This window comes from Hippoglossus stenolepis, chromosome 4, assembly GCF_022539355.2.
Source record: "Hippoglossus stenolepis isolate QCI-W04-F060 chromosome 4, HSTE1.2, whole genome shotgun sequence".
Classification (NCBI taxonomy): Eukaryota; Metazoa; Chordata; class Actinopteri; order Pleuronectiformes; family Pleuronectidae; genus Hippoglossus; species Hippoglossus stenolepis.
Window position 1 is genome coordinate 25,656,873 of NC_061486.1, and position 21,966 is coordinate 25,678,838.

General features: G+C 40.8%; 1 protein-coding gene across 1 annotated transcript in view; it reads left to right on the forward strand.

Moving 5' to 3' along the window:
- Positions 1-21,966, forward strand: part of LOC118106476 (calsyntenin-2) — a 259,141-nt gene that overhangs the window by 193,915 nt on the left and 43,260 nt on the right. Inside the window, exon 8 of the mRNA XM_035155049.2 lies at positions 228-349. Coding sequence (XP_035010940.1) covers positions 228-349 — 122 coding nt within the window. The remainder of the gene's footprint in view (positions 1-227; positions 350-21,966) is intronic.

The window sequence follows — 21,966 nt, forward strand, 5'->3', positions numbered from 1 at the left end:
ACATCCCAGGAGGCTTACCCAAAGCAATGGCTTTGTTTTTAAAATGGTGGGAAACAACTGTCTGAAAGTTGACCCCCTTGGAAATAATCCTGCTGCCCCACTTTTCTACATGTTTCACAAAGCCAGATGTCAGCCTGGCTTTACCTGACAGTGCGTAGGTGTGGTGATTTGGTCCCTGATGCCTCTCTCTCTCTCTCTCTCTCTCTCTCTCTCTCTGCCTCCCACAGAGATGAACCGACATCACTACTCGCTGTACGTCCACAACTGCCGCCTGGTGTTTCTGCTGAGGAGAGACTTCACTCAGGTGGACACGTTCAGACCGGCTGAGTTCCACTGGAAGCTGGAGCAGGTAGGCTGACGGTGTCAGGAAACAGGCAAAGAGGAAAACTGACAAGTGACCTCAGTTTATACTGTATGTCAGTTCACCTTTGTGGGTTTTATAAGAAGTTTATAAGCCAATCTCAGGATTAAACCTGTATTAAATATCCACTGGGAGGTTTTTTTTCTCGGCTTAATCTGTTAGTCTGTGTCTTGCACTTATACTAAAAGACTCCTGGTTAGACATTGGTTCATTTAAAGTTTTATCAAGGTTTTTCAGGAAGTGAGAACAGTTTGCTAACTGGTTGTATATCAGACTTTGCACACACCTATGGTTTTGTCTGTTTGTGTGTGCACACACTAATGTGTATACGCTTCTATTTAGCGATTGGTTGCATTAAAAACCCTCCTTCAATCCAAAAAGACTTAACCTTTAATTAACCCCAATTAATTTGGAGAACCCTCCAACTAGTCTACTTAATTACCATGAAGTTTTTAATGACTTCTCAATAAATACTGACCATGGGTGTGAAGACGTTCCAGTTAGGATTTTGTTACAGCCGGTGTTGTTTTATTCTCTCTCTTCTCCAGTATTTCACTGCCTGACACATCAAGATTTCACTGAGGAATCAAATCTATCCAGAGATAAAAACACTGTCACATCCAAAATGATCGCAGCCATGATGAAGCTTTTTTGGTGTTGAAATCTTGTTTTAAGTAGAGCAAGACTGGAAATGTAAAAAAAAAAACACCCAAAACTGGATCACCACTTAAAATATGCCATTTTGCCATCAGTTTGGACGATTCATCTTTAATTAACTGATTTTCATACAGATCTGCAAAACACAGTCTGTCCTCATTGTATCGTCATATCTTTGGAGGAAATGCAATTTTTAACAAACAGACATAGCAGATACAAAAATGTGCTTGCTCAAGCTCCACGAACGTCTGTGTGTGTGTGTACTATCTTTTGCTACTTCTTTCCCATCATCAACACTGACCTTGTCAGCACCAGTAGACCTCATGAAGGCCAAAGCTCGGCCCTAATGAGGCAAAGAGTAACTTCTAATGCTATTTTGTGGACATTTTCACCGTTATTTTGGTGATAGGACAGTGGACAGGAATGGGGAGAGGTAGCATAATGGTTAAGGTTAGGTTAATGCAAAGTCCTCATAAGGATAGCTGCACAACCGTGTGGATGACTGTGTATGAGTGTGTGTGTAAGTGTAAGTGTAAGGCAGCAGCTGTCTGTTGATCAAGGATCCTGTCTTAAAGTCAGACAGGTCATCTTGACTCACAGGACCTCTCACTCAGCAATGACATTTGATTTGGGGGAGAGACACACAGCTGAGCCTGGACATCCAGATACAGCACCCAGGGCTGATATGATCAGACGGATCACTGCTCTGTGTGTGTGTGTGTGTGTGTGTGTGTGTGTGTGTGTGTGTGTGTGTGTGTGTGTGTGTGTGTGTGTGTGTGTGTGTGTGTGTGTGTGTGTGCATTGTCGTTATTTTCAACAAAAGAAAAGATTGACCACTGGTTAGATTTTACACGTATGATTTTTTCGTATATCTATAGGAAATGTAGCACAAAAATACTTAAACTAAAAACATTCACAGAGAGCTATTTACAAATCATTCAGGAAGCATACTTCTTCTTTTAACTGCAGCTAACGGTTGCTATCTTTATTAAAATCAAAATTAAACTCGGTTCAATGTGCTCCCTGCTACAGATTGAAAGTGGTGAAGGTGCTTTTCTAGTTTTAACAACTCAAGCGCAGTGATACATCTTCTCCCTGGCTGATAGCATCACATCATTTTCAGGAGTTGCAATTCAATTTCCCAGTTCATCTCTCGTTCATTTCAGATTCATAAAGATCATAAAGATAATATTTTTTCGTCTTGTCCATTCAGTATTTTGATCTTTTAGCTTTTAAAGTATCAGATTCAAAATTGATGTTTTTCTTTAGGTTCAAGGTTGTTGTTTTTCAAAGTACACTCAGACAAAGTGAAACAAATATCCTTACTACTCAAAATAATACCTGAAAACAAGGCACAAAGTGAGTGGACACTCACCATCTGAGAGTGTTTGGCTGCTAACCAATCATTTATTTTTAACTGGACATCAGCAGATGTCTACATGCAGATGTAGCTCCATTTACTTACTTTACATCAGTCTGTATTGTAAACATGCATTAGCGGGCAAGTGAAGAGACAGATAGTGCTGGTAAAAACTTTATGGATTTTTTGATGGTCCACTGACCTACTGATTGTTCACAATTGGACCAGAGCCAGTTATAACCTCCCTGGTGCCCTAAACAAAATCCGACTGTGGGGGTCCTCCTTCCGGACCTTTGAGCCATGTAAACCACTTGCCCCAAAGTCACACCTGACACCACAGAGCACCAACTAAAACCCTTTTTTCCTTTTGCTCTACATGTCAATCGAAGAAAACCCCGACCTGCACAACAGAATTGCATTGAAACTATATTTAACAACACTGTGCTGTAGCTCTGCCCCCTGGTAATCATTACTGGCTGATGATCCAGTATCTGACACATTACCTGTAAATTTTAAACAACAATACTGATGGTTATCACTTGCTTAAGAATTCAAACTGGCTCCCCTACTTTTCCTTTTCTACACTTTCAAATATCAAATACTAATTTGTACCATGCCTTGGCTGGTTCCTGATTGTTATTATATGTAGGTTGTTATTGTTAATAGCTGAATACCTGATAGTTATTATTTACTGGGAGATGGACATTAACGTTCCCCAGTATGCCCAGCTAATCAACATTTTAAATCTGTATTAAAAGTTGGAGGGTAGAGGGCAAAAGTGGTGGATTGCAGGACAGGATGATGGCAGAGGAGCAGGCAAGCAAAGCAGGGGCTTGATGGGAGTTGGAGGCTGGTGAGGAGCAGGTTTTTTGAAGTGGTGGGTTGAGCAGTGAGAGAGGCAGGCAGAGAGTGGGGCGGGGATGCAGGGGATGATCCTGAGGCACAAGGTTTACTATGCTAGGTGGCCAAGCGCACTTAACTGGCAGAAGCAACAATCTGGTGAAGAGGGGGTGAAGAAGCAGGGTTTGAGTGCTGCTGGGCTGATGAGCTGATGGATGGCAGGTGTACAGGCTATCAGGCAGCTGGGGAGAGTGAGGAGCGGCTCGCCTACAGCGCGGACTCACACACACACACTCACACATGCACGTCACTCGATAGTTGTGAGGACAGTCATTGACATAATGCATTCCCTAGCCCCCCATTCTAACGTTAACCATCACAACTAAACGCCTAACCTAAACCTAATTATAACCCTAATCCTAAAACCCTCAAACAGCACATTGAATTTGTGAGGACCAGCCAAAATGTCCTCACAAAGTCAAAATGTCCTCACAAAAACTACAACACAGATTTCCACAAAACTCAGTGGAACTGATTTGCGTTGATTTGGACATATGGGCCGATCCAGCAGTGTTTTATCACTTCATTGTGAGATTTTTCTGAGATTTTCACTGATTTCTCACAAAAGTATTAAAGGGCCCATATTGTGTAAAATAAATTTTCTGGGCTTTTACTATCCGTAATGACTTGAAGGGGGTCAGTAGGGACCCTCAAAGTATGAAAACAGTCACTCCGCAGACTTTTTCACTCAGTCCATTCTCAGAAATATGTTATTGAAACGTCTCGTTTCGTACTTCCTCCCCCGTATGAGTCATATGGGTTCGCACTCGTCTCTCAGCCCCTTCCAGTCGGTACCAGTCCAGCCTCTGAACCCACCACCCCCACACCCTGTCAACTCCACCACCACCCCTCCACACCGAACGTGACACCAAGCAGACAAGTTGCTGAGCTAGCAGCTTGTTAGCTACCACAGGCTAACCACAACAAACAACACTGAAGAAACACTGCACCGTGGAAGGATCCATGGAAGAGATTGTGTCCGTGCACATTCCTCCTAAGAACTTTACTGTTCAAGACCAGCGGTTACGCTTTATTTCTTCTGACGTGCCCTGTCGCTGTGCTCAGTATGGAGTAATGCAGACGTTACTCCGTATTGAAACTCCGTTGTGAAACTCCGTACTGTAACTCGGGACGTTACTCCTACATTGGCCGACTGTCCTGCTAAAACTTGAACAAACATGAGGACGGTGTAACTTACCGTTCAGAAACATCCTGTTGTAACCGACTGTAAATATGTGGCTGTTCTTCTATAGCTGCAAACATAACAACAGGACTTTCAGCTGTGTTTACCAAAGATAGTCAATGCGCCAGAATGAGACCGATGATAGGCCTGGTCGTGTGTCATTCAAAGTGCAGTCAGCCAATCAGAGGAGGGGCTCAAGAGGCAGGCGAAAAGCGCCTGTTCTGTCTGCAGCTCCAGAGAGAGGCAGAAGAGAGGACATGGAAATACACATTGCAGCAGTTTTTTCGACTTTAAACCACTGATATATCATCTTAGGGGTACCAATACCTCAAATTATATCCCAGAAAGGTGTAAAATATGGGCCCTTTAATTCATGGATCTTGATGAAAAATATCTATCTATGGGATATCTACCTATGGGATTCTGCAATTTGGTGTGACTGGATTCAATTTAAGGGGACTGTTGGCGTAGGTTTGCATTTTGGTTTAGGCACTGCACAAATCTGCTTAGGCACAGCGTTAATTTGTAGAGAAAACCCTGCTTATTAAAGGAGTTGGATAGAGATCAGAGACTAAAAACTTGATTAAGAGATCCCTTGTTAATTGAAAGATTTAATTAATGTGCAAATTAGAAAAAGTTTAGAGAGCTTGTTTTTTAGGTTAGGCTGAGAAATGGCTTTGGGGAACTTGAGAAAGTAGAATTTAACATTAATGTTTAAATATATTATAAAATCCACCAAATACAAAATGCATAAGCCATAACACATTTCAATCCAGTTTAACGGCCAAGCAGAGGAGATTTGTTTCCTTCTTTGTGAGCGTGTTTGTTTGCGATTATTTCAATTTGTCATAAAATGGATTTTGGCTTTAATGAAAACATTACACATTTAAGTTGGTTTCCTGCTTTACCACATTGAGCACATTGGATGTTTGACGACTCTTGGTGGTTAATGAACAGACACAGGTGATAAGGTAATCCGTATCCTTGTCTAAATTGATTTCGACTTGCTGATTTTTTTTTTCTTCAATTAACTTTGGGTGATAAACATGTATAAAGACGAATGCAGTGTGTGCTGCTTGCACATACATCTTTGGGACGGGCTGCACAACGCTTCCTTCCTGAGCACTGTTTAAATCTCCTTCTCTTTTTTTAAACCCTCTTTCTCATCGTCCTGCCTCTCGTTGATAATTGTCTGAGAAACCCTGGGGCATGAAAGGAAACTTTCATTAAGTCGCTATCTTCCCTCGCCTTGTCACCACTTCCTACTCATCTGCTACTTTTAAACAAAATTAACTTCTGACTATCTCCAACCAAGAAAACTCATCCACAGAACAATCTCCTCTTCTCCCTACATCGTTTTATCACAGAAGTGATAATTAATTCCTCATCTATTTAATCAGCCTTTACAAGCCGCTGTATAATGACTGGAACAAGGACAAAGATGCCTGCAGTTACTACTTTTACCTGCTGAAAGAAAACATGTGTACTAGCTATCTGTTAATAACAGACCCAGTAGTTTGAGGCAGCTTAGCTTTTTGTGTGAAGTCCTATTGTGTTCAGTGTGATTCAGTATTTGTAAGCTTTACTATCTGCACTGTGTCCATTGTCGAGAGAAATGGCCCGATGCTTTTATTGAGCTTGTATCAAACATGGTTTCATATTCTTTAAACGCAGACTTCAAGCATCTCAAAGAATTGGACTGCCAATCTTGAATATGCTTTTGCAGGAGCCAGTATTGAATGAATGAGTCCCTTCGTGTTCAGGGAACTATGTAGAAAATTGGATCAGGTGGGAGCAGTTTGAAAAATAACCTCTGGCACATGCAGGTGTCCAGGAAACGTCAGCAGCTGAGAGAATGACACACATGCTACAGGAAACCAGACATTTGACTTCAGAAGGTTCCTAAGTAAAGAATTAAGTGGCAACCAAGACAAGAGGTGGTAGAATTCACATTTCATTAAGTTCAATTACCTTCTTTAGAATTGCAAACACTGGACCATCCTTTTTACAGAACAGAGAACAGTAGCAACATTTTGAGTGACACCCTATGGTAGTTGCACCATACACTGTATGTAAAGATGGACACATCTCCGCTTCCTCCCACTATCCAGACATTAAGCCAAGATATCCCTGATACAAACGCTGCCATCTTCTGCATTCGAATGGAGCCACAGTACCAAGGTTCTGCTGATACACAAGCTCAACCAATCGTCACCTCGTTTTTATATGATCAAATAACCAATTAAAACCAAACCTACCTGAAGATCAGCACTTGAACAAACATCAGTGTGATAAGAACTACCGAAAATCACAGAAACCATCTACATTTATTTGACATTGACTTTGATTTTTTTAGTGTAGTCCATGTCCCATCCACTAACATGGAGGAGGCGGGGCTAATGACCTATAATGCAGCCAGACATTTTGGTTTCACTTTTGGGTACTAGTCATGTTGTTCATATATTCAGTGGATTTTCTTAAATAGCATCATGATCACAATAGACATACAAATATCATCTCATTAAATCCCCCCCCATTGTTGAATGGACTTAAAACTTGAAAAGAAAAAATGAAAGGGGTCAGGAAAGGAGTTTTTTTTTTTACTTTTCAATTGCAGCTGCAGAATCAGACTTTAGTTCTCTGACAGTGCATCGACAGTCAGTAGGACATAATTATTCCATTGACCCAGAGAAGTTATACTGAATTAAATAGTTTTAGTTTTTTTTATATTTTACTATTTTAAGGGTGGCAAATAATCATCTTTGTGTCGATATACGTTTTAGTTGAAGAACGCACATCAGACTGCTCTTGGAAATTTATTTGAATATCTTATAGATGTGTATGTGAGTGTAAATGGTTGTTTGTATGTCAAGTCTATGATGGACCTACCTATTGCCCAGGGTCAGCTCCAGCCTCCAGCTCCATTTTCCTAAACCAGAGCATAGTGATGAGAGAGTAAAGGCAGAAATGAGGATAAGCAAAGGAAAGTTTTACTGTCCAGAAGTTTTGATAGTGTCCATGGAATAGAGCATTAGGGTGTCATGTTTCCATCACTGCTAAGGGGAGCTGGAGTCTGGAGTACTGCAGCAACATTTGACCTGGGAAGACAAAAAGCAAACATACATTCCCCAACTCAGAGGGTTGCTTAACCACTTCTCAAGAAACATGCAAAATTCTACAGTGATAAATTAAATTATTGTTATATTTTTCTTCAGGTTGTCCCTCTAAGCTTAGGTTTTAGCACATGTATAGTAAAAATAGCACCATGGTTGACATATCATAAAAAGTTACCTTTATTTTTAAATGAAGTAATTATAGGAAGTATATAGTATTAGCCCTTTGCCCTTGCAACACTCAGATGACGTCTAATCTACATTATTAAGTTGACCTTTACAATATGTTGTGACCCAAACGCTGCCCTTAAACAATTATTTACATTGATTAATCATTTGATTGTCAAGTTGCAGATATAAAGCCACTGTTAAATGGTTCATGAAATGCTGGTCAATTTGCAAGGATTATAAAAAGATATGATATTATTATGAGGCTGGCAAATATTATATGCCAGTGGTGTTTCATTGCCTCAGTGCTTACATTGCTTTCATAAAGTGTCTCACACAGGGAGATAAATGAAAATGTTTGGTGTACAGTTAGAACAAAGTCTGCTTTGTGTCCTCATCTGAGAGGGCGCCGGCACATTGGCAAGAGGAGAAAATCAATGAGAAAGTCACCTCAAGCCTTTCAGCTGTGAAAAGAATGAGAAAAAACGACTAGGATAATTGAGATCTAAATGATGTTTCCACCAGGAGTCTAAATTGAATGTGGAAGTGACATCATTACCTTCGGCTATACCCCATAGAAAACACTTCACTTCAGAGAAGCAATCAAGTAAACACTTGGGGGGGTCTTTTCTGATTTCACAGTGGACAGCAGTGGGAAATAGGAAATTTAATTTAATTCAGTGACTCTCCATGTAGCGTGATACATATGACAGGTTTGGCCTGTTTGCTCTAAATGGAGTATAGCCAGCTACAGTATACCTGAATGTTTTCATAGACTGGTCTGTACTAATATTGCATGTTTATCAATGCCAGTTAGAAAAAACCTTAGTGAGATCATGGGCCCAGTTTGTGTTCTGGGTAATTCTGCCATTATCCGTCTATGGATAATAGTACGGCGTGGCTTGGGGATGGAGACGTCAGTATCCATTTTGGTTTTGACAAACCCAATCTTACGAAGTAACTGTGATACCAGTGCATGTATACATATTATTCTGGTTTCTGACCACTGCCGATTACCTGCCCCGACATAGCTTCAGCCGTTCACAGCTGGTAAAAGGATGCCCTACTCATACAGAAATTTTCTCTCCATCCTCATCATGACGACCCCATCCCACCAGTCACGGCTGCATATCTTCATCCACAGCGCCCTGGTACTGGCCAAAGTAGAGGACTTTTAATGTTGTGTTTAGTATTTGATGTTGCTCTAATCTCCTATTTCTGAAAATAAGGTGGATAAACCAAATCCACAACACAATGTTGGCATTTAATAGAGATAAGCCTTCTATAAGCTGGCCTTATTTTCAATAACCATCATACAGAAATCAAGATTGTGTTGATGTAACCATGGTAACGTTTAAGACAAACAGCGCACAGTTATGAGTAGCCATGATTATTGTTTTTATCATGTATACAAGGATATTAATAACCTCAATGTTCCACATCATATCCTGAGTATGATCGAAACCAGGTAAAGCCTCATAACCGGGATACAAGTGGTAACAGGGATACTAAGATAGGAAACTGTATATTCTCCAACAGACTTTGCACTTTCAAAGCAACAATAAAAATGCATTGCGAACCAAAGCTGGATTAATAATTGAAAAAGTGGCCAAATTCCCTCTTAACATAGGGGCCCAAAAGGGGGGGCCACAAAGTGACTTGTAGTTTGTGCATTTGAGGTGATGTAATAAAGATAGCCTGAAGTCCAAATAGTCCCAGTAAGTTTTCATCTTTTCTCGTCAAACAACTGCATGAGTTGAAATGTGAATGATGTTGATCATGGACCTCAGCACTGTCCTGTCAAAGTACCTTTCAAAAGGGGTTTGTATGCTCCCTCTCCCATTTTCATGTGTGGGTGTAAAAGCTAACAGAGAGAGTGCACTCACATCCATTGTACACATTGACAATGGCAGAACGTACTCTCAGCTATGACAATGGAGATGGATCGATGGAGGTACGTGTTGGCTGTTTTTGCCAGCCTCTTTGAATTATCTCCTCCCACAGTCGCCTTCGAACTGGTCCAGGCATATTTTCAAACAAAATATCTCCTGAGCACACTCCGAACGCTGAGCATCTGGCAGGTTCAAATTGCTTGTGTGCTGCAGCAGTCTGCTGTCATCAGAAAGTCCTTGTTAGTAAACTATGGGATGTTTAGGGACCGCTCTACCTGACGAGCTTATGAAATTATGCTGCAAAAAGAAAAAGTGTTGTTTGCAAGAATCAGCGAAACATCTGTCTAAGAGTGGAAGGAGATAATGGTAGTGAAATGGGGAAGGCTTGTGGCATTCCCTCACACACACACACACACACACACACACGCACACACGCACACACACACATTCATTGGCCTCCTCTCAGGGCCAGACCTGCTATTACGAGCTCAGATAATAGCACATGCAGCTGTCTCTCATTTTGCTCTAAATGAATGTGCAAATGAGGGAGGTGCAATTTTTTTGTTCCATACACAAAGTATCACGCAGATGAGTGAAATAAACAGCATGATATTAGACATTTTTTGATCTCAACCATTTATCTGAGCAATTCGCCACAAGTCCACGCTGCGTAATCTGTTGTGTCTCCATCCTCTTAGCCCTCAAACATTAAATAACAGTAGTTTCCTAGTTAATAAAGAACAGAGAGAGTTTTTTTTCATCCTTTCCTCCTGTTAAATATATTTCATATTTCCATATTTTCCACAAATCCCGTAAGTTGTGTCCAGCAGGGTAAGGTTTAGTATTAGTTAGTAATATTTATCAGGTCTCTGTTTCTTACCTTATCTGAGTATATACTTTGACATTCTCTCTGTAACACACACACACACACACACACACACACACATACTCTCTCTCTCCTCATGGGAGGGTTTCTGTTGAATGATAGATGACTCTCACTAAAGAGCTCGCTAAATTTAGAGCTCTGCTGCACCGACGAGCTCCAAAGAACTGGATGACCACATACACACACAGACGGACGTTATTTGATTCAACATGCTTGTTTTTGAGGTGTGTCCATTGCTGTGTCTCAATTTAGCGGCTGTATTCTGTGGAGGACCCGGTCTATGCAGCCAACATCGGCTGTATCCTTCAACGGCGAACATCGCGTCAGCCAAACCGAAATGACACGGCCTGGTCTACCTAATGCGTCACCAGCTTGTTCAGCCATTACAACCGTCACTTAGCAACAAAGCTACAGAAGAAAATGTTCTTCTGAGGGTTGAAAAATGTTGAACATGTTCTTTTTAACATGTGCACCTTTACCTGTTCGGTGCTATCATTTAAAAATTTAATTATCCTGACGTTTTCGCCTCACTTTTTGCTGCCATTACTTCTTTGAAAACACGGTTTGTAAATGAAGCGCAATGAATCATGGGATATGTTGGGCCGTGAAGGATCCATCCGGTGGAGGCTTCGTTTTCAAACATTTGTCGGCCTCATTTGGAGGAGCCTTCAAATTGGGACAGTCTAGTCATGCCGCTGTGACGCAAACGGTCTCCAAATGCAGCCGCCGAAGGATGCGGCCCCGGATTTGGGGCACAGCTCATGTGTGTGTCCTCTGAATTATAATCTCAGGACTAAGCTCTCTCTGTTTACTCAGCTCAGGGCGAGGATCTCACAGCTTCACCCACAAGTACTGTGACCACTGTCCAGCTGCTCCTCGGATGCTGGGGGCAAGCTTATATTGGCCTTCATACATGATCGCCCATGCCAACCTCTACCTGTAGAATTGCACCAAGTGGAGCGTGCAGTTCTTCTGTTGTCATCAGGGAGTCCGTCCTTTCTCTGCTGCTCACACCACAAACACTCACAACACTGGATTTGTTGTGAAAAGCGGAGAAGCCAGCCCTAGATTTTTTATATTGATTGGCAGTCATGCAAATAGCCTTTTTTGTATTCAGGTGGAAGGAGTTTATTGACAACAGGGATCAATAACTGTGAAGAACAAAGGATAGAGAAAGAGGACAGAGGAAGGAAGAGAATGGAGAAAAAGGGACAGGAAAGATAAGTGAGAGGAAGAAACACTCCAGGGGACAGATATCGAAAGAGAAAAATAGGTGAGGAAAGAAAAGATGGACGTGAAGGAAACAAAGGGATAGCTCTCAGAGATGGCTTCCGACGAGACCGACACATGCCAGAATATAACAGATTGAGGAGGAACGGCTGAAAGAAACAGAAATAGACAATAAACAATCACTCTGATATCACTCAAAAACAATCTGTGCTATATTTGAATAATAATGAAATGATAATTTAATAAGCTTGACTCTAGCAGGCAGGTTTTGCCGTTGCAGTCATTTCAGAATATCACTCATTCATCACTGACATTATTTTATATTCTGTCAAAACGTCTCTCACCCTCTGCCTCTCGATTGAAATCAGCCTTTATTACAACTAGATTTTTGAAAAGCACATTGCATGCAGTTTTCCATCATTTTTATTTCCTCCACACCCCACCCTTCCTTGACAACATTACTTCCACTTTATGAGAGTGGGAAATGCTATAGATCTTAGATAGGTGGAAATCATGCTGGAGAGGCCACTAAATAACAGGGTGGAGGACCAATGGCTTTTATTACCTCGCCTGACTGTGAATGTCTCCCCCTCAGTGTGTGTGTGTGTGTGTGTGTGTCTGTCACATAGACTGTATATAAAGGTGAAAGACTTGACAGCTCCCAAAAGTGAAGCATAATCATCTGGATCACCCTCTAGTGGCTGGATTCTGTATAAGTCATAAACCCTGCCTTCTCCATGTTGGTGGATGGGACATAAAAAGCCAAACACACGTCAAATATTTTTTTCTCAAAGATGGTTCCTGTCATGTTAGGTAATTGTTAATCACACTGGTGTTTGTTCAAGTGTTAATTTTCCGAGTAAGTTTTTAATTTAATTCAAATTTATTACAAAACAGGGTGAAATGTCCTGATTGACAGCTGAGACTCAGTCATGATGGGTTGTCCACTCCACAATCACTCCACAATTGAGCCTCGAATAATTTGTCGCTCTGATTCTTTGTGGTTGAAGTCAGGCCTCAAGTCTTTCATGTCAGATCACATCTCAAGCCATTTGTGACGAGACAATTTAACTCTGACCTCATCAGTGACAAATTTGAGTCTGAAGTCATTTGTAACAGGTTTAAGTCTGACTCCTTTATGACAAGTTCAAGTAAAGTCTCAATCTACCAAAGGTAAATCCAAGCTACGTAATTATCAGTGACAGGTTCATGTCAAGTCTTAAAGGGATAGTTCACCCACTCACTCATTGTCTATTCACCACTATGCCGATGGAGGGGTGGGTGAAGTGCTTTAGTCCACAATACACTGTTGGAGTTTCAGGCATAAACAGCCAAAACCAAATCAATTGAAGTAAATGGGACCCCTTCTTCAGACGTAGTAAAACAACAGAAAAAAAAACTAAAATGCCTCCATACTGCTTCTGTGGTGTCATCCAATTGTCTGCTGATGTATTTGTTTCTTGGTTGGTTTGTATGTTCATCCCTTTTTTCGAGCAAGATAACGCAAAAACCACTAATGCACATCTGCAAAAAGGATGTGTGGAAGGATGCGTTCATAGATCCCATCACATTTTAGCGTGGATTTCTTTTTATCTCTTTCTTCAACGTTGCAGGATAGGGAGTTTTATGACATTGTTACTGATTTCCCAGGGAATAATTTATGGATCTTGATGAGAAAAAAAACTGGCACATGTAGTGGGCTGATATATGAGTGTGAAATCTGGTGCAGTTTGAATGAATTTAAGGGAACCACTGGGCCTTGGCGGAGCACCATTCTAGTTTGTGTTTGTAGTCTGACTCAAGTCCAAGTCTCACATGTAGTAATTTTGGATGGGGAAATGGTCTGCTGGTTGGACAGCATCCAGGTGTGTGTGTGTGTGTGTGTGTGTGTGTGTGTGTGTGTGTGTGTGTGTGTGTGTGTGTGTGTGTGTGTGTGTGTGTGTGTGTGTGTGTGTGTCTGTCTGCAGTGCATATATAGTTCAATAGATATGTGTGAAAAATTAGAATTGTAAACATCCAGTGAGTCATGGTACCAGTGTAGGTCTTTGTGTGTACTGTTGTGCACTTGATCACACATTGTGGTGCCCTCGGTGTGTATGTAGCTTATTGTGTTTGGGTGTCTGAGAAAAACTGATCACTTTGTGGTAAAGGCAAAAGGTTAAAGCAGCTGCTCTGTGCCGTTCATCATATTCATCTGGAGAACATGGCTTTGCTGAATCCCCTCTTCTTCCCGCAAATCTCTCCATTTACCTTTTGCCCTTTTCACCCTCTTACCTCCTTTGTGTTTTCTCCACTGATTTGTCTTGCTTTCCAGCCAAATGGTATTCTCCGAACCCTACTCCCAAGACTTTCTGCCTACACAAAAGTTTTTAAGAGTGAAAATTTATTTGCAGCGCAACACTTGCCTCGGACAGTCTAAAGCACTTCCTGGATTGAGTGTGGCTGTCAGAATCCGCGCTGAAGATTTATTGTGCACATCCCACCCTGACCTTAAGTGTGGTCAGAGAAAAGGACAAGAAAGCGAGAAGTGAAGTAGAGATAGAGATGGAATGGCGGAGGAACAAGGGAGCCTGGTGGAGGGCTGGTAAATATGGTGTAGGAGTATCGGCAGTGCACATGTCAGGGTTTAGGTAATCAAGAGGAGGCGTGTGATGGATGGAGTGTGGCAGTAGGCGAGATGGCACGATATTTCCCCCCAGTCTGTCTCCTCTCAACGCTCTGCTAAAGGTCTGTGGCAACCTTTCGCACTGCTTGGTTTGTACTGACAGTTTAAACCTGTGGGACCATGTTTTACTTTTCTTTCTCTTGCTCTCTCTCTGTTACAGACATCAGCAGCACCTCGATGCCACAGTCTTCTGCTCCATTGTGATATCTACTGCTGTATTCAAAGTAGCATTAGGCATATATATACTGTAGCCCAGGAGACAGAAACTCAGTGTGTCTGCCAGACTGATGCAGCAAACAAATCCAGCATCATGCATGCATTAATGAGGACTTCAGGTCCAACAAGGAAAACTTCTACCTTATATACTATGATTCCTGCACTTGTTACTGCCTTCAGCCAGTGTTCAGCATCGAACTCACAACACAACACAAACTTTCCTTTGGAACTTATCAAGGTTGTTCAATCAATCTCAGCTCATCAGTCAAAGATTAGACTTTTATTTTTAACAGTGCACATTTCCATCTGTATATCTGACATGGTTCTGAAATGATCCACATGGAAGTGTCGGCAAATCTTTAATTACATTTCAATCAGGAGATACTTTTTTTGTAAACGCAGAATGAAATTAAATTTGTTGTGGACCAAGAAATGGACTTTGGTGCTTTAATCCCAGCAGGAAGTAGAACATCATGGAAGCAGTCCATGAGTTAGGTGTTTTGCAGGACACTTCTCCTAAGAGCCTGGACATTGGTGGTGGTGATGATTAATGGAGCAAGAAATTGGGACGTCTCATGAAGGGCTTCTGATTGGATGTTTGAAGGCAGATGACTGGGTACCCAGAGATGAGGTGGGGCAGGGGTGGAGGTGTGTCACTCACTAACCTCTGTCCTAAACTGACAGCTGAATGAGACAGAGAAGCGAGAGAAAACTTTAAACTTTAAAAGCTTACAGGTGATTGGCTCAATGTGAGTGTGTCACGCTGGGATTGGATTAAAAGAGAGAAGGAGCTGGTGGAGCCAAGAGAAAGTGGGAACTGTGCATGTGCCTGATGCCCGGGCTGCACTGGATGTGTGACTGGCTGTTTGTGTGCGTTGCAGAACATTTTGCTGCTTTTCTAGAGCACAGGGGCATCGCCTATTTCCTCTGTGCGCGGTTCACAGCAAGATAGTGAAAATGATCTTTCACCACCGTATAAATGTCTATAACTACTGAATATGTCAGAAACGGAACTGTACCTGTTTTAAAGTAAAAGCACTGGATATGCACAAGAAGACAGTCAATACTTGAGGCTACTCAAGTGGAGACTACTCCACTGTACTAATACAGGTTATAGGTATAGGTCGTTCTTTGTCTTTAAAAACAGACTCAATTCTTTGTAGTATTGACTCCACAAGTTGTTGTGGAACGTTCCTTTGAGTTTCTGCTCAATGTCGACATGATTTTATTGAATAATTTATTCACATTTGTCAGCTGCACATTGCTGCATGTGCGGACCTCCTGTTTTACTGCATCATAAAGTTCTATTGCTGCGGAGGCCTGAATTTGACTGAACTCATTGTCATGTTCATTAAACTAGTCATGTCACTTTTGCTTTGTGACGTTTTGCATTATAATGCTGGATGTTACAGAAGAGTGCAAATTGTGTCCATATATGGATACACATGGGCAGCAACAATACTCGGGCTGTGGCTTTCAAATCATAACTGGTGGGAATTAATGGGCTCAAATTGTGCCAAGTTAATATTCCCCACCAACACCATTACACCACCAGTAGCAGCAGCAGCAGCCTGGATTATTGACACAAGTCGGGTTGGAAACGTCCTCTGCCATCTGCAGCCTCTTCAGACCAGACTTCAACTGTCCAGTTTCAGTCTGTGCCCAAGGCAGCTCAGATTTATGTTCTTGGTTGACAGTGGACGTGGTCCTCTGCTGCTTTGCACTCACTTGTTGCGCACGTCACTTTTGTAAAGATAGCTGATAGTCAAGATGTTTACCTAAACGACCGTCTTTCTGTCAACTCCAGCTAATCTCCCCATTCTCCTCTGACCTCTCTAATCCACAAATCTAATTTTATTTGTATAGCCCATTTTCACAAAGCACAGTTTACCTCATTGGGCTTAACAATCTGTACAAGGTGCAACATCCTCTGTTCTTAAGGAGAAACTGAACAAGAAAAATCTTAACAGGGGGAAAAGGAGAGTCACATGTGAAGGATCCCTCTCCCAGGACGAACAGAAGTGCAATGTCATGTGTAACAGAGCACATCAACAGCATCCAACAAGAAAGTTGGAACTCCAGTGCATGTTGTATTTTGTACTGCATTGGATGTTTACAGTTTTTACTGCCTAACATTGTATTTACTTTGCTTCACACTCACTAACCAAGTCATTTGTGCACATTGGATCCAGGGGACAGACTGTAAATCACAGTTTATAAACCATGCACACCGATTTTTTAATCAAGAGCCTACATATTTACAAATGAATCTTTTTTATTTTCCCTCGCCAGCTCCAGGGGGAGCTTCGTACCTCCATACATTTTGTGTGTTTATGTAACAGGTGATTCTGCAAGCTCAGACTTGATCAACACAGTCCAACCAATTAGCCTCTACGCTGCATTTTAAACAGGCACTGCAGTAGTTTACTCAAACAGGGGATGTCTGCTACAGCAATCAAAAGTACTTCTTATTATTTAGTGTACCTTCATGTCCATGCCAATAAGTAAAAAAGCTGAATAAAGCCTAACCAAGGCAGTTAGTTCATATTGATTTATACAGGACAGCTAAGGTAATATAATATGCTGGGGAATTTCATACCATAATATAATATGCTGAGAGATTTTGCCCTAAATGTAGCCTAAAGGTGTGATTAATCTGTATACTCCCCCCAGGCTCTCGACCTTCAAGGCCCCAGTAAAACCTCCACACACTCTCTACACAAAGTGCCGTTGTGACAGTGTTAGACTTTAGTGCACTTCTATCTGGCCCTGCTCCAAACCAATTTCTGTGACACTCAGATCACAGAATGTCTGGCTGAATCGAATTTGGAGTAAATGTTGCAGCTTATTTGCATTTTTATATTTTATCAGTCCGGAGTGGAGAATAAAAGGAGAAGATTGTAAGAGAGAGGGAGAGACTATGAGGACAGACACCCTATTTCATTTTGTTTTTATCAGCCACATACTATATCATTCAGTCCATATCATCTACCTCCACATTTCAAATATAAAAATACTGCAAGCCCAGGACATTGTGTGTTTACAGCCTGTTTCAAAATATATGTATCAGTGCACAAACACTAGATACTGATGCAGGCAGTGATAACTCTCAGCTGAAGCTACAGATTTTGTGGTGCAGCTGAAGAGATCTGATGCTCAGCTGAGTATCCAACTGCGTTGAAGTTAATTTATTTCACCTGAATAATGTCTATTTGCTAACAAATTCAAAGAAAATAGTTTGGGGACCCTGAGAATGAATATAAAATATTATGTGGGTAAAATAATTCCTAAAACTAACAATATTACACTAATACTAACAAACTGAATGTATGTCTGCTGTTAGTTTAGTGTCTTGGACAAAAAACAAAGTTATATAATACAATACCCTATTTTATATTTCAGTGTTTTCTGCTTAAGATGCTCCCTGTTCACTATTTCTCATATCCAGCAGTGAACAAAGTCATGTCCTCATCTGTCTTGCACATAAATTTGGTTCAGCACAACAAAGAGCACAAATCAATTTTAAATCATAGCAGGGATTTTCTTCTGTATTTATTTTGTTCTGGCACTGTAAAGCAGTGATGTACTCTGAAAGTCAAAGTGGCCACAATGAGGTGGAAAGCAGTTGTGTAAGATGTTCAGCCGTGAGAGCGAGAGACGTTATAGCTGTCAATTTAACTTAATGCAGACACAGAACACTTCTACTGAATCTATTTTCCAAGGAGAAATGCCATTTAGGAGCACTTCTGATAGATAATTGATTGCTTTTTATAACACTTCTTCTGAGCTCTAGACACGCACTTAAAGTCGGGAATAATTTTTTCTCTCAAGAGCCATTTTAGTTTTTACTGCATCCTTCTTGGCCATAATAAATACACATATATCACACTGTAACCTCTCTAATGTGATGGCTGGAGCTGCTTATTTTTTATGATGATGAGGATGATGTGAACTCGCTAATTTTTCAACACTGACTAGAACTTGGAGACAATTAGCTGATGTGACATAAAGAGTGGAAGCAAGGGAAATGATGATGATGATGATGATGATGATGATGATGATGATGATGATGATGATGATGATGATGATGATGATGATGATATTCACAGTTGGTTTACCCCAAAACAAGTAGCTCCATCAAATCCTCACCTCTGTGCTATGGAAGTTGTGCAATTTCAGTAATTCCTCTCTTGTATCAAACTGGGCTGCGATCCCACACACAAAAATGACTGGAGTGTTTGCTTGTTTTATAACAGGTAAGAGACAATCGCGAAATTTCCTCAAGTGTCCTTTAGTGTTTTTTTTCAATGTCTTTTGCTATATCAGTAATTTACTCCGCGATGGTTCTTCAACACGAACTGACACTTAAAAATCTATCTGTCTGACAGGAATACAGAAAGAAATACAACCCTGAAAAACATGCTGGTCTATTATGTTATTTTGTATAGCTGAAGAAAAAAAAAATCAGGTTAAAAAAGGGTCAAGTCTGTGAGATTTTTCCCATTGTAATACGGTTGAATAGTGTAACGTTAAAAAACACATAAAATAACAGTTAGTAGTATGTTAGTGTGTACCACAAATACAGTATGTGTACAATTACACAAAAAAAATCTTTACCACATGTAAAAAACACAATTAGATTTCTGTCTATATCATTTACAGGTACTTATGATTGGCATATAAATTAATACGTTTTTTCTTGCAATTCTGTTTTATTATTTATCGTAATTTGACAAAAAAAATTGTAAAATAATGATACTTTTCCCAACAATTTGTGTTCAAATGTATTTCTAAAAAGGCATTTTATTTTACAGTGCAGGCCATTTACGGCCCAAAGGTCAGAGGGTCCCCACCCCTGATTTATGGGTAATTAGATATCTGCTGCAACTGTGCTTGTGAGTTCACACCTCACAGGAACCAGCCTCATCACCAAATGTAATAATAAGCAAATTTCCTTATGTCATTTCATGTGTCATATCCAGAAACATTTTGATATTTCATGCCACGTCTTTTCAGTACTGACTAATCTCTATCTAAATTAGCTTTGTCAGCGTTGTGCCACTGCTACAGCAACTGACCACGTTGAGAAGCCGTCCCAATTAATTAGTCAAACTTTGATCACTGACTTCTAGTTGTTTTTAAAGGATTGCAATGCACCTGTCTCTGTCACCTCACACAGGGTGTTTGCCTCAGATTGATGCAGAAAAAAGCGTATTGTGGAGACTTCCAGCAAATGGAGCAGCATTTGAAATAATCTTCATGAATGGCCACTTGAAAGTGATAAAGCCAACAGCACACTAGACACTTGCAGCTAAATTAACCTGAGTTAGGATTCACATATGCAGGGATCCACAAATCGGAGAGGCTGCTATCAGAGTTTTGGGCTCGACTCTATTTGAAAAAGCCCATTTTAATTGAGTAAAAACTGTCATTGTGTAAAATATAAAATAAGAAGGACAAGATAAGCTTTTCTGTCAGAGTTGTGTATATGCTGGTGTTCTCAGAGAACTCACAGCACGATGAACATTGTGACCTGATAGACACGCAGTTATGCAGTAATGAAGCTCAAAACCTGGCAACAGACAGGAACCCAATCATTTGAATTTATCAATGTAAGCTACGGTAACAAAATGCTCTTTCAACAACTCGATCGCTGCATTATGATTGTGTACCAAAATGCTCTGATTTCCCACGGTACATACAAATCTTTTTTTCTCCATCAACTCAAATTAAAAACATTTTACAGTATCAATCCTGCACAGCTTCTGCAAGGGCAAACTTACCATGAAAACAGACTTGATGACTGATAAAATCTCAATCCAGCAGGTGTGAATTTACCAACCAATCACATGGCTGGACAACAGGCCTGATGGTCAGCTGGTTCTTCAATGAAGAAGACGTGCACTATGAGCTGCTGTCAGTCCAGCATGAGCTCTGTTTTTACTTTATTCCCATAGGTCAGCTATCCATTGAGGCACTAAGGGAGGTCACCAAAACATTCCACTAAAAGTCAGCCATCAGGCTACGTGGATTCATGTTTACACGTGTATGGTTCATCTGCTGAAAATGAGGCTTCTGAGGAGCAATAACGGAAATTACTTACTCATGATGAGTGGTGTCAACCAGTTCAAACCCAGGACATTGCATACTGTTTACATGGTGCTGTATGTGTATGTAGACCAGACCAATGAATCCCCAAATTTGTAATATGTCACAGTACTTTTCTCCACTCTAACCACTCTGTTGCTCTCTATGAACCCAACAGGGAAGGAAAGTCAATGTGATCAGTCTCTCTAGAATAGCTGTGCAGCTTAAAAACTGTGTGTGTGTGTGTGTGTGTGTGTGTGTGTGTGTGTGTGTGTGTGTGTGTGTGTGTGTGTGTGTGTGTGTGTGTGTGTGTGTAGCCCATTATGAACGTTTGAAGAGGTCATTTGGCTGTTGACTCCCAGACTCTGCTGGGAGCGGCTATATAATTGCCATTCTAATTAGTCACTTTTGCCAGCCGGTAATTCATAGTAACCTTCAAGTACTTTTCCCATTCACACACACACACACATAGACATGCACTCAGGACAACCTGTACTGACAGACACATACACACAAACACCAGCAACTACTCTTCCTTTATCATCCTCTGGTAATTGTTTCTTCTATTTTTGCCATTATAGGCTCTCAGACACCCTATTTCGAATGCTTACAACAATTGACATGGTAATGGCTTCCATGTTGACACAGAGCTGATGATGATTTATGGCAATTATGTGTCAGTAAACAGCACTTTTGCTGTTTGAATCTGGAGAAAAAGACTGACGAAAATGGGTCTGCATGAGAGCCTGTGCTTTAATGATACGAACAATCACTGAGCTTTAGAGACAACAATTTGACAAAATGTGTGATGTTTATACAAATTGTGGAAACACAATATGAAGTGAAGCAGAGACAAATAGAACTCCAATTAAAGGCCTCAAAATGACTGTGAATTAGTTCATTTATGCATATTTTTGGTCAAGTTTTCTCACAATATGGAACTGTACGGCATGGCACTGTTCATTGGTCCTGTTCAGACCTGGTATTAAACTATGTCCTAAATGTGTCTCCTGTGATCAGATGTCACTCCCCAGCTCTATATGCAAATTTTCACATTTCAGTGTTGATAAAAGTCGACGTACGTGCAATGAGAAGCTTAAATATACGTTTGATTCATTGTGAAACTGTAGCGGGTCAGTGAATGTCAGCTGAGTAGAAGGGCCTTCATATGTGGCCTAGGGTGCATTTAGGTCCACTGCAGCGAAAACCATGTAGCCACATTAATACCAGGTCGGAATTGGGTCCTTC